At 45.7% G+C, this 14,332-nt stretch overlaps 1 protein-coding gene across 4 annotated transcripts; it reads right to left on the bottom strand.

Moving 5' to 3' along the window:
• Positions 1-4,381: 4,381 nt before the first annotated feature.
• Positions 4,382-8,366, bottom strand: TEX51 (testis expressed 51). Of its 4 annotated transcripts, none has more exons than XM_084778763.1 (9): positions 8,163-8,366; positions 7,985-8,059; positions 6,953-7,042; positions 6,703-6,720; positions 6,533-6,616; positions 5,184-5,259; positions 5,056-5,095; positions 4,868-4,929; positions 4,382-4,758 (listed from the first exon to the last, which is right to left on the bottom strand). In XM_084778763.1, the coding sequence occupies exons 1-9, from the start codon at positions 8,356-8,358 to the stop codon at positions 4,602-4,604; spliced, it is 798 nt and encodes a 265-aa protein (XP_084634889.1). In that variant the 5' UTR covers positions 8,359-8,366; the 3' UTR covers positions 4,382-4,601. The 4 variants fall into 4 exon arrangements, with proteins under 4 accessions (XP_084634889.1, XP_084634890.1, XP_084634891.1 ...); XM_084778764.1 differs by having other exon boundaries at positions 8,171-8,304; XM_084778766.1 differs by lacking the exon at positions 5,056-5,095 and having other exon boundaries at positions 4,586-4,758.
• Positions 8,367-14,332: the final 5,966 nt, after the last annotated feature.

Here is a 14,332-nt window from a genome sequence, read left to right as displayed (position 1 = left end):
GGAGTGTGAGGTGGGATAACTATGAAGACCTTTCAAAGAATGCGTGTACACATGTACAGGTGTGCAAGCACGAGCACACACACACACACCTGTAGGATCTTACACACACACACATACATGTGAATGCACACACATTATACAGGAAAAAGCCTAGAGCCAGGAATGGGTTGCTTCTTATGGAGCTGTGTACAGTGATATCCTGCAGACCCCCAAACGTCATAGGCCATCGCCATTACTCTTGGTTACCCTCCAGAACTCAATAGAGGGTCCCTATAGCTAAGAAATAGCACATGCTTGTGTCATAGAACAGGGAGAAGTTAAGTTGGAATCAACTTAGGTGCTTTATCTGGATGGCTAGCTTTCATAACACTGAAAGATGCTATACAAGCTATCAGAGGAAGAGAGTAATTATCAGTTATACCCAGATGGGCACTCTGTAAGCTACAACGACGACTGGTCCGGAAAGTCATGCTCATGGAATAATAGTGGCATGAACATCATGGGAGCAACCAACTACTTTCTGATTGGGTTTAAGTCTACTCTACAAGATGAAACCTCCACATGATTCTATTACGAGGCCCCAAACCTATGGCACCAGGGGAAACCTACTAATATTCTCTGCTAAATGGACAATATTAAAATGGGGCATTTATCATTGTACCAGTAAATCAGTGCGTCTCTCAGTCATCATCCAATAAGCTTGTATTTGAAGTAGATGGCGATTAACCTGTTGACTCACAACTGGCCAAGGTGCAGAGAATGAGAGACTACAGAACACTCAGTTATAAAGGGAGCATATTTATCAGGTCTATCCTCCTAAAGCTCAGGGGTCCTCGCAGAAAAGGACCAGAAAGAGTGTAGGAGTCAGAGGTAGTAGATGACTACGAGAAAACATCTGGACACAACTGGGCAGCTGCACATATGAACTCACAGTGGGTGTGACTATGCACACAAAATCTGCGCAAGCCCAAGCCAGACAAAACCCCAGTACAGAGAGGGGAATTGGACACACAGTCCCACCCTAGCCATGAAGCAATAGGCAGTTATTAGCTGAGAAAAGGAAGGACAGGTTTCTTTAAGAGTGTAGCCCCTGGTATGTTAACCATGCTCTACTGTTAAATAATTATCACAACAAGTAATAATTTGGGTGGTGCAAATGAATTATTCTTGGAGGGTGTTTTTAAAAACACAAAGTTGGGTGGATAGGAAATGTCAGGGGGTGAATCTGGAAAGAGTTCTGGGGATGCAAATATGATCAAAACACATTGTGCAAGAAATTCTCAAAGAACTGTTAAGATGCTTTTTAAAATATTAAAAAAAATGTGGAGAGTGCCTGAGAAGTATAGCCCATATTGTTGTTTGTCCTTGGTATGCACACACATGCACATCCATCTTCAATGAGTACACCTCACATATCTGAACATATGGACATAATATAAACAAATAATAAATGACATTCTTGCTTTGCATCTGTATATGTTTATTTCTTGGTTTCAATGAATTCTTTGTTTTAGGAACCTATGAACCCCCACATCTGTAGATGCACAAGTCCCTTGTATAAAATAAAGTAGTAAGGGGCTAGGATGTGGCTCAGTGGGTAAGTCTTTTCTTACAAGTGTAAAGACATGAGTTTGAATCTCCAGAACTCATGTAAAGCTGTGCCCTGGTTCTTGAAGTAAGAAGGCATTTAACTTTAAAAAAAAAATCCAGAAACCTCCAGTTATGACACCTTGGATGCTTTAAAGAAACTTTGGAATTTTAGCAAGACTGCACAATTTAGAGAGGCTATGGATGGATGTTTTAGAGACTTAGAACATGCTCTTACTGTGTACACCCTGTCTCCAACAAGGTGGAAGCTCCCCCTCCAGCAAATAAGCATGCCCACATCAAGAATAAAAAACTAAGTAAGATAGTATAGTGTGGTCACAAACCACTTAACAATGGCAGTATGTTCTGAGAAGTGGATCTTTGGTGACTTTATTATTGTGTGACCATCACAGTGGGGGCATCTACATACTTTAAAATAACTATGATACCACTGGGTGACATGCTTTTATGAGACCATACAGAAATACTTGCTTGTGCATAGAAGAATGAGTATTAAAATGTGAAAATAACACCAAACTGGCAAAGCCTTAAATGTTCATGAACAGTAGAAACCATAAGCAAATAGGTAGAAAATGGACTAGTACAAGCTGATGAAAATGAACAAATCAAAGACACTTATGTATACAATGAGTAATGGAAAATATTCAAAATCTCAGACACAATGGATGACACTATAATTATACTATTCGAAGTTCAAATTTATATAAATAAAATTGATTTATATTACTGGTTGCATTAAATTTTCAATGCTGTGACCAAAGACCTGAGAAAAGGTGATTTAAAATGAAGAAGAGTTTTTCTGTCTTACACTTTGTAGGCATAAAGTTATTGTGTAATTGAAATGCTGATTTCTGTACCCTCCGTATCTGTTGCAATCCTTGTTCTGAGAATCTCCTGTCTCAGTGTTGTGTAAACACTGCTCCCCAATTGTCCTCTGATATGCCAATAAAACAGCTTACAGCCAATCAACGAGGAGGGGCAAGAATAGGGCTGGACTTCCTGCCAGCCAGGCGTGGAGGAATTAGAAGAGGAAGTAGGGGATTCAGCCAGAAGATTCAGCCATGGGAGAGGTCCAAAAGATGTGGAGAGAGAGAGAGAGCTCAGTAAGGAAAGCTACAAAGTGCAAGTATCTCTGGGATATAAGCTGGGAGGAAGTCAAATTACAGTTAAGAACAGAGCAATAACTGATCAATTATTATACTGTGAAGCTGATTATTAAACAAATGTAAAAGGAGTCTCAATTATTTGCGTGATAGCTGGATTAATAGAGGAAACAGAGAGACAAACACAGTTTTGTGAAAATAACTTTAGCAGCACCTAGACAGCATCATTCCAGCACATCAGGGAAGACAGTGAGCATCAGGGGAGGGCATGGAGGCAGAAGCAGCATGCTGGTCAGTCACGTCACGTTCACAGGCAGGAATGAGAGTGAACAGGAAGTGGGCTGGGCTAGAAAGTCCCAAGTCCTGCTTCCGATGACAGGCTTCCTCCAATGATCCTCCAATTCCAAGTTCTACAACCTTTCCAGACAGCGCAAGCTGGGATCCAGGTGTTTAAGCACATGGACCTGTGAAGGACGATGCAGATCCGGACCACAACTCCGGGGTACCACACCACTCATCAGTCAATGATAGACTACAATACAAGTTCAATACGCTTATCCTACATGGTGGCACTGCACCATCTTAGACTGGGTTATTCATTGTGTTGTACATACAATAATGAGATAACCATGACGCATTTCTCAGAACCAATTCCCCTCATTACATCATATTGACTGTATTTGCATATACACTGTGGTCATCTGAATTTACTTACTTCTTTTGGAGCTGGGAGCCAGAGTCTAAGTGCTTAGATACTGCTGCTGGGTTTCCTTGTGCCTATTTCTGGTAGTCCAGAGAGGGCACAGTATAAGAACAGGAAATGATCTACTAACTAAGAAGGTGCTAAATAACACTGTGAAAAGATACTGTTTTATATCAGCTCCTACATTAAGCCAAATCTGCACCAAAGCAGATTGTGCCGGGTACCAGGTTAATACGATTTAGTTTTGAGTTCCTTTTCATACTTTTCAAAACCACACAACAAATTCAAGACAGACAATTGAAATAGAAGTCAATGCAAGGTGAGATGACGTCTTAGGTTTCTATTGGTGTGATAATACACCATTACCAAAAGCAACTTGGGAAGGGGAAGGCTTGCTTTATCTTACACTACTGCATCTCAGACCATCAGGACAGGAATTCAAGGCAGGAACCTGAAGGCAGGAACCAAAGCAGAAGCCATGTAGGAACCCTGCTTTCTGGCTTGCCCCTCACGGCTTCCTCAGCCTGTTTTCTTATAGAACCCAGGTCACTAGATCAGGGGTGGTACCTGCCTACCACCCCTGTGGTCTCCCACAGGGTCAGTCAAGAAAAGATACCAGAGGCTTGCTCACCAGGCAATCGGGTCTTGATATATTCTCAATTGGGGTTTCATCTAAAAGGATTCTAGCTTGTTATAAGTTGACATTAAAAACTAGCCAGTGCAACACTAGTTTAAAAACTAGCCAGTGCAGCCCTACCTACATAAAGACCTAGTGCTGTAGCTGTTGGTGGTGTGTTCTTAGTTGATTTTAAGTCCAGTCAAGTTGACAACAAAGATTGACTCTCACATCCACTTAAACCAAATCTTCAGAAAAAAAAACAAGAAGAAATGTTTTTAATGAAAAAACTTATTTACAAAGGGGTATATGTTGGGAGGAAGGAGGGAGGGAGGAAAGAGAGAAGAGAGAGAGAGAGAGAGAGAGAGAGAGGGAGAGAGAGAGGGAGAGAGACAGAGACAGAGACAGAGACAGAGACAGAGACAGAGAGACAGAGAGACAGAGACAGAGAGAGAGAGAGAGAGAGAGAGAGAGAGAGAGAGAGAGAGAGAGACAGAGACAGAGACAGAGACAGAGACAGAGACAGAGACAGAGACAGAGACAGAGAGACAGAGAGAGACAGAGACAGAGCTCAGAACTCTCCTGGCCCCAGGGAGGAGTGCTTTGCAGTGGGAGCGAGTACCCTCAGAGATGAATTAGTTTTCAGAAACCACCTGCTTGGATTGCTGCTTTGGGTGCTGCTCTGATTGCTGCTCATTTCCGGAAGGAGGTAACTGGCTTGCTCTTCCCTGCAAAGAGGAAAGAAATGGGACTCTTCAGTGCAATCCCAGTCCCTCTGACTTCCTCCTGGGAGTCCCACTAGCCAAAGCCACCCAGGAGCCATGATGAAGCGTTTACACTGCTGGCCTGTTCGAGTCAGTGTGCAGGGAAGAGACGGGAGGTAGCTCTGCAGGGGCACTCTGTTGAGAAGAAGAGGCTTGAGAAACTTTGCTTCTCTGTGTCCTGGGCCCCAGCTTCAAATGTCTCTGCATACAGCAGACCGAGCCGGCCTTACTAGCCCCAGACAGGAGTGCATTTCCTAATACCTGATCAGCCTTTTTCTTTTGGAGCCAGAGAAAGTAACCACTGAGCAAGAAGAAGGTGAGAGATGGGTCAGTCAAGGAGTGGGTGTGTTTCTGTAGGGATACTGAAGCTGAGGGGAGGAGTCACTCACCCAATGCCAGCTACAGCCAGGAACATCAGGATGCTGACTACAATCACAGCCCACTTGTAGTGATGAACGACCCTGCCTGGGGTGGGAAAGGGGGAACCACGCGTTTAGTGGCTCCGTTGGGGCACTTGAGGTTGCAAAAACTTGTGTCTAGGGCAGATCTGCCCTTCAGCCAAGTGTTGTCTGTACCTGGAGCTGTGTGGTGGAGGCTGGAAGTGCAGTCAGGAGAGTGTGTCATCCCTGGTGGGATGTGCCTGTAATCCCTGAGCTTGGGAGGATACAGGCAGATTCCTGGATCTCATTGGCCGGCCAGCCTAGTGTATTTGGTGAATTGTAGGCCAATGAGAGACTGTCTCAAAAAGAAGTCGGGGCACTAGGGAGGTGATTTCCAGGCTAAATGCTTGCCACACAAGCCTGATGGCTGGAGTTGGGGTGCCCAGCGCTCAGATGTAGTAATATCTCTCCCCTTCTGCCTGTGTGTGTGTGCATGCACACACACACACACACATGCATGAGAGAGAGGGGGGGCCAGGGGAGATGAGAAGTAGACCCAAGCTATGGGGCTACAGCCTGTGCAGTGACCAAGAGAGCCTGCAAAGGCAAAAAGCAAGGGCAGAGGCTAAAGGTTGACCTCTGATTGCCATACTCCTACTGGGATACATGTCTTCCCCCTCCCCAACACACACCCAATAAAAAAATAGAAGATGGGAAACACCTGAGGAATGATTCTACAGGATTGCCCTCTAGCCTCCACATGCATGCACACACATATGTGCATACATGTGTACACATACACATACTCCTGTACATATGCACATGATCACACACACACACACACACACACACACACACAGAGAGAGAGAGAGAGAGAGAGAGAGAGAGAGAGAGAGAGACAGAGAGACAGAGAGAGACAGAGAGAGACAGAGAGAGACAGAAAGCTCGAGTGAAATGCAGCAGGACAGTGAAGAGTCATCCAACCAGGCTTAGGTGAGACAGAGAGAGGAAGGTAGAAGGAGGCCTTTCGGTTTAGAGTGTGGGGGTCTGAGTGAGGCCAGGTGTTAGGGATGACACTGAAGGTAGAGCCTGTAGTAGAGATGGCATGGGACTGTCCCAAGCTTGCTGAATCTGAGGACCCAGAAGCAGTGGAGCGCTGGCTTTGAAGGCAGGCACAAGGACAGCAAGCAATTTCAAAGATCCTGTTGTCCTTAACCCAACAGGAAAAGAAAATCCAGAAGCATTGTAGACTTGTTAGAAAGGGATGATGGAGACAGATGGTAAATCCAGGGGTGGAGGGTCTGGGAAAGGGAGGATGAGCAGAGTCAAGTCCCAAGAGTGGAGCAAAGGCTACCGACCTGGGCAGAAGGCCGGGTCATTGCAGGACAGGTAGCGCGTCTGGCAGTCAGCACACTCAGTGACTTCCGTTTGGGAGAGGATGTCTGTAAGAGCAATGGGCAGGAGCCTCAGACATGGCGGGGGTGGGGTCTCTCATCCCTCCCTCCAGCTCCGCCCTGGGAATACTCACCACAGGACTCATTGCAGGCTGCCCAGTAAAGTGAGACAATGGAGAAACTGAGGCACTAGAGAGGCAGACAGAGCTGGGAGCGATGGGGAGAGGGAGCAGGACATGGGACTAAGGGACTCATGGAAGGAACCTAAGGTGTGGGCAGGCCAGTCCTGGAGAGATCTTAAGAGGGGTCGCCTATTGGGTTCTCCAGGCCACAGTCTCAGAGGTGATGCGCAGGGCAGTGGGCGGGGACAGCCCCGTCTCCTACCCCTCTGCTCTAGCTCCTGGGACCGCTCCTTCAGCCTCTCAGCCAGGAGATTCTTCTGAAGATGAATCTCTTCCAGCAGTGCTTGCTTATCTGGGTGTAGTAGAAGGAAATAAAACTCACTGATATAAAGATGTGTGTGTGTGTGTACATATGTGCACAGGTGCACATGCATGCACGTGTATGTGAGTGTGGAACCGCCGGCAGTGTGCCTCAAGAATCACCCTCTCAATTGGCCTCAAGCTCTATTCCAGCTGGCCAGTGAGCTCCAGGAATCCTCCTGCCTCTGCCTCCTGCGATGATGATGATAAACAACTACCATGCATTGTTTGTGGGGATTGAACTCAGGTCTTTTGCTTAAAGGGAAAAATCTTTTAATGACTGAGCCTCTCTGCAGCTTTTCTTAACTTAAAAAAAAGGGTGTGGGTGTGTGTGTTGTGTGTGTGTGTGTGTGTGTGTGTGTGTGTGTGTGTGTGTGTGCATGTGTGCACATGAGGGGGGTATATGAGTATGTATCTGTGTCCTCCTTACCTTCCATCTTATTTCCTGAAGCTGAGTTTCATGCTCTTTGCTGCGGTGTGTATGCAGCTAGCTGACCTGTGAGCTTCTGGGGAAATCTCTTGTCTCCACCTCCCCCCTCCCTTTAGGAGCCTGGGATTACAGACGCCTGCTACTATGCCTTGTTTCATCTGGCTGGGAGCTGGGGACTCGAACTCAGATCCTCGTGCTTGTGCGTTCAGTGATTTATCTACTAAACCATCCTCGCAGTCTCCCCCAACCACCAGACTTGGTCTCATGTGTCCCAGACCGGTCACTACGGAGCTGAGGAGGGTCTTGAATTTATGGTCCTCTTACCTTCATCTCATAAATGCTGGCACTATCGGGCTGTACCACCACAGCATGCAAAGTGACACACTGTGCTCTTCAGGGAAGCTTCCCTGCCCACCACCAAAGTGACCTCCAGAGAAAGCTGTGTAGGGTGGGTCTTGATAATGCCACTCAACCCCTGGGGTCCTGAACACTCATCTTCCTTACCATCCCTCAGCTTTTTAATGGCGTTGTCCACATGGATGAAGAATGCAGCTGTTTCCTCTTCCAAGTGGTCTCGAGCTGAGGATGGGACATGGGACATGGGACATGGGACAGAGGGACGTTGGGGACAGGATCAGGCCAGGTGAAAGGGTGCTCCCATCCCTGCCTGGCTGTGCCTCACCAAGATACCAGGGCATGAATAAGGTGTTATCATCCAGGAAAAAGGAGCGAAGGCTTTGTAAGAGTTCGGGTGGCCCTGGGCTGCCCCAGAGCACCTGCACATCATAGTCCAGCAGGGAGGGCAGCTCCGGCCAGCAGCGGAGGCAGCTCTTCCCATTGGTCAAGGACAGGAGGCAGAACAGCAAGACAAGAAGCATCTTCTGGAAGTCCTTCCCACGTACTCACGGTCTCATAGGGAACACCGTTGCCCCGGGGACCACATTCTTGTGGCAGAACAAAGGTAAATTCCACAGGGACCCAGCAAGGTCAGCTGGAGTCAATCCAGGTGTAGGCATCACTGCCAACAGGGAGGGAGGACGGAGACTGAAGAAAGTAGCACTAACGTAAGCAAGAAGCCAGTCAGCAAAGAAAGTTCCGAGGTTCAGTTAGGGGTGGGGGAAGGGACACTGAGATATTATCGATTTGAGTAGAACCTTGATTAAAACTTGTTAATGCCACTGACATATGTACAGGCAGACAAGCAGGAGCATGGTGGGTCTTAGGGCCAGGAGATGGAGTAACTTAGAGGAAGAGGAAAGGTTTCCTAGCATAAGGGGTGGGGCTCCTGGGGCTACAGTGTGTGGCTGTGAGAATGCAAGGGAGATGAAGCAGAGGGTCATCAGGGTGACATGTGGTCATTATACTGGTAGGATGCGTGGCCTCATGTATCACCCACCCTCCGTCCTGACATTCTGAAGCCTGGAAACCTGATTTTTAAATGTCCTTGGGCAAGCGAGAATCGCTCCCATCCCTTTGGAATCTGGACACTAGAGGAGTCTGTTTATGCATACCCATGGGCAGGCTCTCAGTAGCAGGGTTGCCACCTGGCCCACAGCAGCTGTAAGGAAGAGGCTGCTGCAGGTGAGTGCTGCCTTGCCAGATGCATTCTCAAATATGCTAGGGAGGGAAAGACTAGAAGCCCTTCCCAATCTCAGCTACATGTAATATGCTTGAGAAAAGTTAATGGTATAGAAATGAGAGAAGGAGGCTACATAAATGATCTAAAATGTCACAAGCCTCATGATCCAGTGCTATTTTTGCATGTTTTATTAAATATTTAAAAAATTTTTTTACATATACATTTATATTATTACACATATATATAACAAACTACCTATAGCAAGCTGAACCATGACACAATCAGGAATTATACAAATGTTATATTTTAAGTGTTTTGGGTATTTGTATTTGGCAGCCTTGAAGAAAACATCTTTCCTATCTTGGTGTGTCTAAAATTCTAAATGTAAGTCAATATCTATCATATCTCATCATTATTAAACTAAAACATCTATCTAGGCCTAAAAACATCTTAACCTCTAAACAACTAAGCTTCATTGTAAAACTAAACTATTTGGTCTTCAACCCTGTCAAAGATTTGAGAAGGAATAAAATTGATTACCTGTGTATACTGGGAGTGCAGGTTAGTAGCTTTCCAAATGAGAAGATGATGGAGACAGTTTGCTACCTGAGTAATCACTCAAACTCTCTATAATATTGGAGCATCTTCTTCAGCTTTCTGGTCCCAAATATATCTGACAAACATATTTGTGAGGCAGGAACTGTTGAGGACTTTCTTACCCTGTCTTGGCAGAGTTTGGCCTTCGACTCTGCCTGCATCCAAGCTTGCCAATTTCCCCCCCAAAACTTCAGAAACATACAGAATATGACATCTTAAACTGTTTTTCTATTTTAAAGATTTACTGACAATGAGACAGGTTAACACCTGGCAACACCCAACGTACCTCAAAGAGGATGATGAGCATCAAAGAACCTCCTTATGGAGATGGCTTCAAATGTGGCAAACAAGCCACTGGGCAAAATGTGCTCATTTCTACCACAGACAGAATTCTGCCTAAGAAAAAGATCCAGTGCTTTTTGAGAGCACATCTTTTTTTTTTAATATTTTATTTTATTTTTAAAATTTTTTTAAATTAATTTATTCTTGTTACATCTCAATGGTTATCCCATCCCTTGTATCCTCCCATTCTTCCCTTCCTCCCATTTTCCCCTTACTCCCCTCCCCTATGACTGTTCCTGAGGGGGATTGAGAGCACATCTTTTACCCACCTCACTAGCTTGCTCACATTCACACGTGTGCTTTCCTTTTCTTAATTAATTGTCTCTAATTCTGTTTTCAATCATGTGCTCCTGGTGCCCCAGGACATGAGAACCTGGACTCAGTGGATGGTCACCAAACTAAAATCCATCCCTATATCACCAAGTGAGCCTTAGATTAATCTCTTGCCCCAGAATGATCAACTGGTGTTTGGCAGGGAGGATTCTCTGATGATTCATGCATTAACAAGACTATGACGATCATGCTTCCAACATGAAATTTAAGAGGCACATTCAAAACAGAGATTCTCAACTTGAATTCTGACACCACATCTCTCTTACATTCTGAGTGCTGTCACCTTCTGAGAACTGTTCTCTGCGAAAGGAAGTCAGGTTGTCAACTGTGTCACCTTTCATGTTGGCATTCGAAACCTTTCTACTTCTCTCTGTGTCGGTAGCTTGTCTTACCATGGAAACAAAATACCTGACAAAAAGGACTTATAGAAGGAAAGGTTTATGTTGGCTCACAGTTTAAGAGGTCACAGTCCCTCGTGTGGAAGGGCATGCTGGCAGAAGCCTGAAGAAGCTGTCACACTGCGTCTACATTTGGGAAGCAGAGTGCTGGGGCTCAGCTCTCTTCTTTTAAATTAGTCCAGGATCTCAGCTAGTTGAGTGGTGAGGACCACATTCAGGGCGGGTCTTCCCAGCTCAACTGAACCTGAAACAGAAAGCCCCTCACAGAGTCTGTTTTCTCAGTAACTCTAAATCCCATCAGATTGACAACCCAGATTAATCATCAGACCCTCCAAGTACAGATTCCCTCAAGTGTGAGTTGAGCAACTGTTGAACAACAGCTGCTAGAACTTCAGGGTTCACAACAACAACAACATCATCATCATCATCATCATCATCATTATTATTATTATTTTATTTCCTAGTGTCTAGAGGTATGGGTCTGGCTGAACTTGGATGTCTGCTCAAAGGCTCTCACAAGGCTAAGTTTACCATGACATATGGAAGACCTGAGATTATATCAGATAATCAATTTTTTTACTCCATTATAATGGCTTCTGTCCATGGCTAATTATATTTATTACTTTGGGTATTTATGCAAGGCAGCATTATCATGGGGTACATGTCATGGTGGAGGGGCAACCTCCTCACTTCATGGTGCCAGGAAGAAAAGAGAAAGCCGAAGGGCAAAGAGACTAGAGTCCCATAATCCCATAATAATTCAGTGTCGCTCAACTTTCTCCAAATAGGCCCTATTTCTCAAAAGTGCAATCGTTTTCCCAAACTCTCTCCTGAGGCTTTTACACTGGGCTTTTGTGAGACCATTTGTAACAGGGCTCCAGACCTTAGTAGGCCCCGAGTTCTTAGCACAACCAACTCTGTGATGGAAATACATTAAGGTTGTAAAACAGCATGTAGACAGCACCATCTACCAAAACTAACAGAGGCTCAACTCGTCAAAGTCCATAGTTCTGGGAAAGTCTCTAAGTGCTAACCTTGCTTCTTGCCTTCTGCAGTTCTGCTTCTGGCTAACTGCTCTTTTATTTATTTATTTTTTTTTAATTTTTATTTTTTACTGAAATGTACCATTCCAAAACATAATTTGCGTGCTTAAAAACTCACCCCGAGAAAGGTTTGGTGCTGCAGCAGGATCCCAAATACCCAATGTAATAGTTGCCAGCTAATACTAACTTTTTATTGGCTTACACCCACGTCAGAGAAGTTTTCTCTGGTAAACACCCCACAACAGCTTTCCCAGCTGTGGCAGCAGTTGAAGCGGGCAGCAGCTGGAGTGAAGGCTGCTCTTAGCAACCAGAGAAACTTTCAGTCCCTTGCACATGGACTCCTCCATAGCCTTTACATCCCTTGAATTTATCCCTTCAGGAAGGGGTACTTTTTTTTTAAGGCCTGCCTAAGGCACTCAGCTTTGATTAACTCAAAGTTTAGACTGATTTTTAGATCTTAATCATGTCTACAGAATCCCTCATTTTTGTGTAGCATAGCTCTTAACCCCAGGTAAAAATCCATCATACGGTGTGGCCTCACACCTGAGGAGAGAGTATTTACTGATGGTCCTCTCTGGATGGGGTACTTCCAGATTCTTGTTGTCTTGTTCAAAGAATTGGAGGAAGCACATAGAGGTGGCAAATTAGGAAGCGGTTTTATTTAGAAGGAAAGGGAAGGTACAGAAAGGATATGTGACAAGGGAGCTACCAGCCCTGAGTGGGGTTTGTGCAATAGCCCTGGGTTACTTAATCTGTTTCCCCTTTCAAAAAGTGTTATCATTTAGCCTTATGAAATTTGTTGATAAAGCTGTTTTTATAACCTTAAGTTCCTTTATGGCTCCTGGAGGGGGATAGTTGCTGGGGGCAATATGGTTCTTTTTCCTCTGATATTTCTCATTCACAGGCTTTGGTTATCCATTCACTATGTATGGCCGCTCCCATAATGTGTCTGATTTTAATCATATACATTCCCAATCACACAAAGGCATAGGGTGTTAAAGAAGGGATTATTAAAAACAAACAGGAGGATCCAAGATGGTGGCACTGAACATGCAAGGTATCTGATCTGTGGGATAGAGACCAGGGCTGTGAGCTACAGACCGAAAGACGTGGAGAGCCCTAGATGAGAGAGGTCTGCATAGAGCAGAGCACAGGTGGGTCCAGCCTCAGCCCATCCAAATGGCCCATGGAGGACGGGTGCCCAGTTCCCAGAGTCTGGACTCATACCCACCTGCGAGCTGCAGCCATATTGTGGACTCTGTATCTGGGACTGAACTGTGGGTGGTGAAGCACCAGAGTCTAGAGCTGCTGGCCTGGGGAAAACCCAGGAAAATGGGTGGATCTGACCTCAGCCCCACCAGTCCACAGAAAGCCCCAGTGGCCAGCAACCATATGGGCACAATATCCAAAGTCCAGCACAGCCTAGCGTGCCACCTGTGGGCCACACAGAAATAGCATCAGTGTCGGCTGACCCAGGAGGAGACGAGAGCATGGATGTGGGATAGATCTGACGTCAGACCATCCCACCAGACCACGGAGGGACACAGAGCCCACACGGGGGCCCAGGCAGCTGTCGACACGTTCTCCAGCTTACAGCTCCATAGCCACACTCTTGGGTTGACTGATCTAAGGCAGCATGGTCTGAACGGATCAGGCAGAAACCTAGCCAGCCAGACTAGTGGGCTGTTCTCGAACACTTGGGCAGAACTGAATGGGAGTGAACAGATTGTGAGGAAGCCTAGCCCAGCAGGGGCTCCCGTGCTCTCAGGAGGGACTGAACTGGCCTGAGGGGATTGGGTGGAAGCCTAGTCAACTGCCAAAAGCAGAGGGTGGTATCTTCTCTTTCAGATAGGCCCCAAAGCCTGGATGGAGCAGGCAGAGGCCTAGTAAACCTCCACAAGCCAGCAGGGGTTCTGGTACTCTAGGGTGGACTAAGCCTAGGCCCCCAAAGCCCCAGTGCCCAAGGTCAGGATTTTCAAAGCCTAGCCAAAGGCAGGATAAATGGCTTTATCTACACTACTTCAAATTGACCCTTGGGCTGCAGAGCGCCAGCATCTGCCTCTGCTGACCCAGTGGGGAGCTCAATGCATGGAGCAAAGTCCCCTGGAGTTGAAACCAGGTCACCTATCTGATACAGGGAAGCGTTCATTCCCTGATCCCCACAGGTGAGGGTCTTTGACCTATAGATACTTGACCTATAGACACTGCTCTCAACAACCAGTGAAGGACACAAGAAACTATCTGCCAACATGAGAGACAGCAAGATGACTAAAGGCCAGCGTAAAAAAACACAAACAACAAAACCCAAAACAATATGGCATCTCTAGATCCCAGCTATGCCCAAAAATTCAACCCTGAGAACTCACACACAAATGAAGCACAAGAAAATGACTTTAAATCCTTAGTAATGAAGATGATAATGGAGGAAATGAATAAAATCTGTAGACAACTGCAGGAAGATGCAGACAAACAGATTGAAGACATTAAAGAGGCACTGGAAAAAATTCAGGAAAATACAAACCCCCAATACAAGGGTACCCACATCTGTAAAAGAAATATT

This window comes from Acomys minous, assembly GCF_964271855.1.
Source record: "Acomys minous genome assembly, chromosome: 4".
Lineage (NCBI taxonomy): Eukaryota > Metazoa > Chordata > Mammalia > Rodentia > Muridae > Acomys > Acomys minous.
The sequence above is the reverse complement of the archived record's forward strand: the minus strand, read 5'-3'. Positions and strand labels throughout refer to the sequence as shown.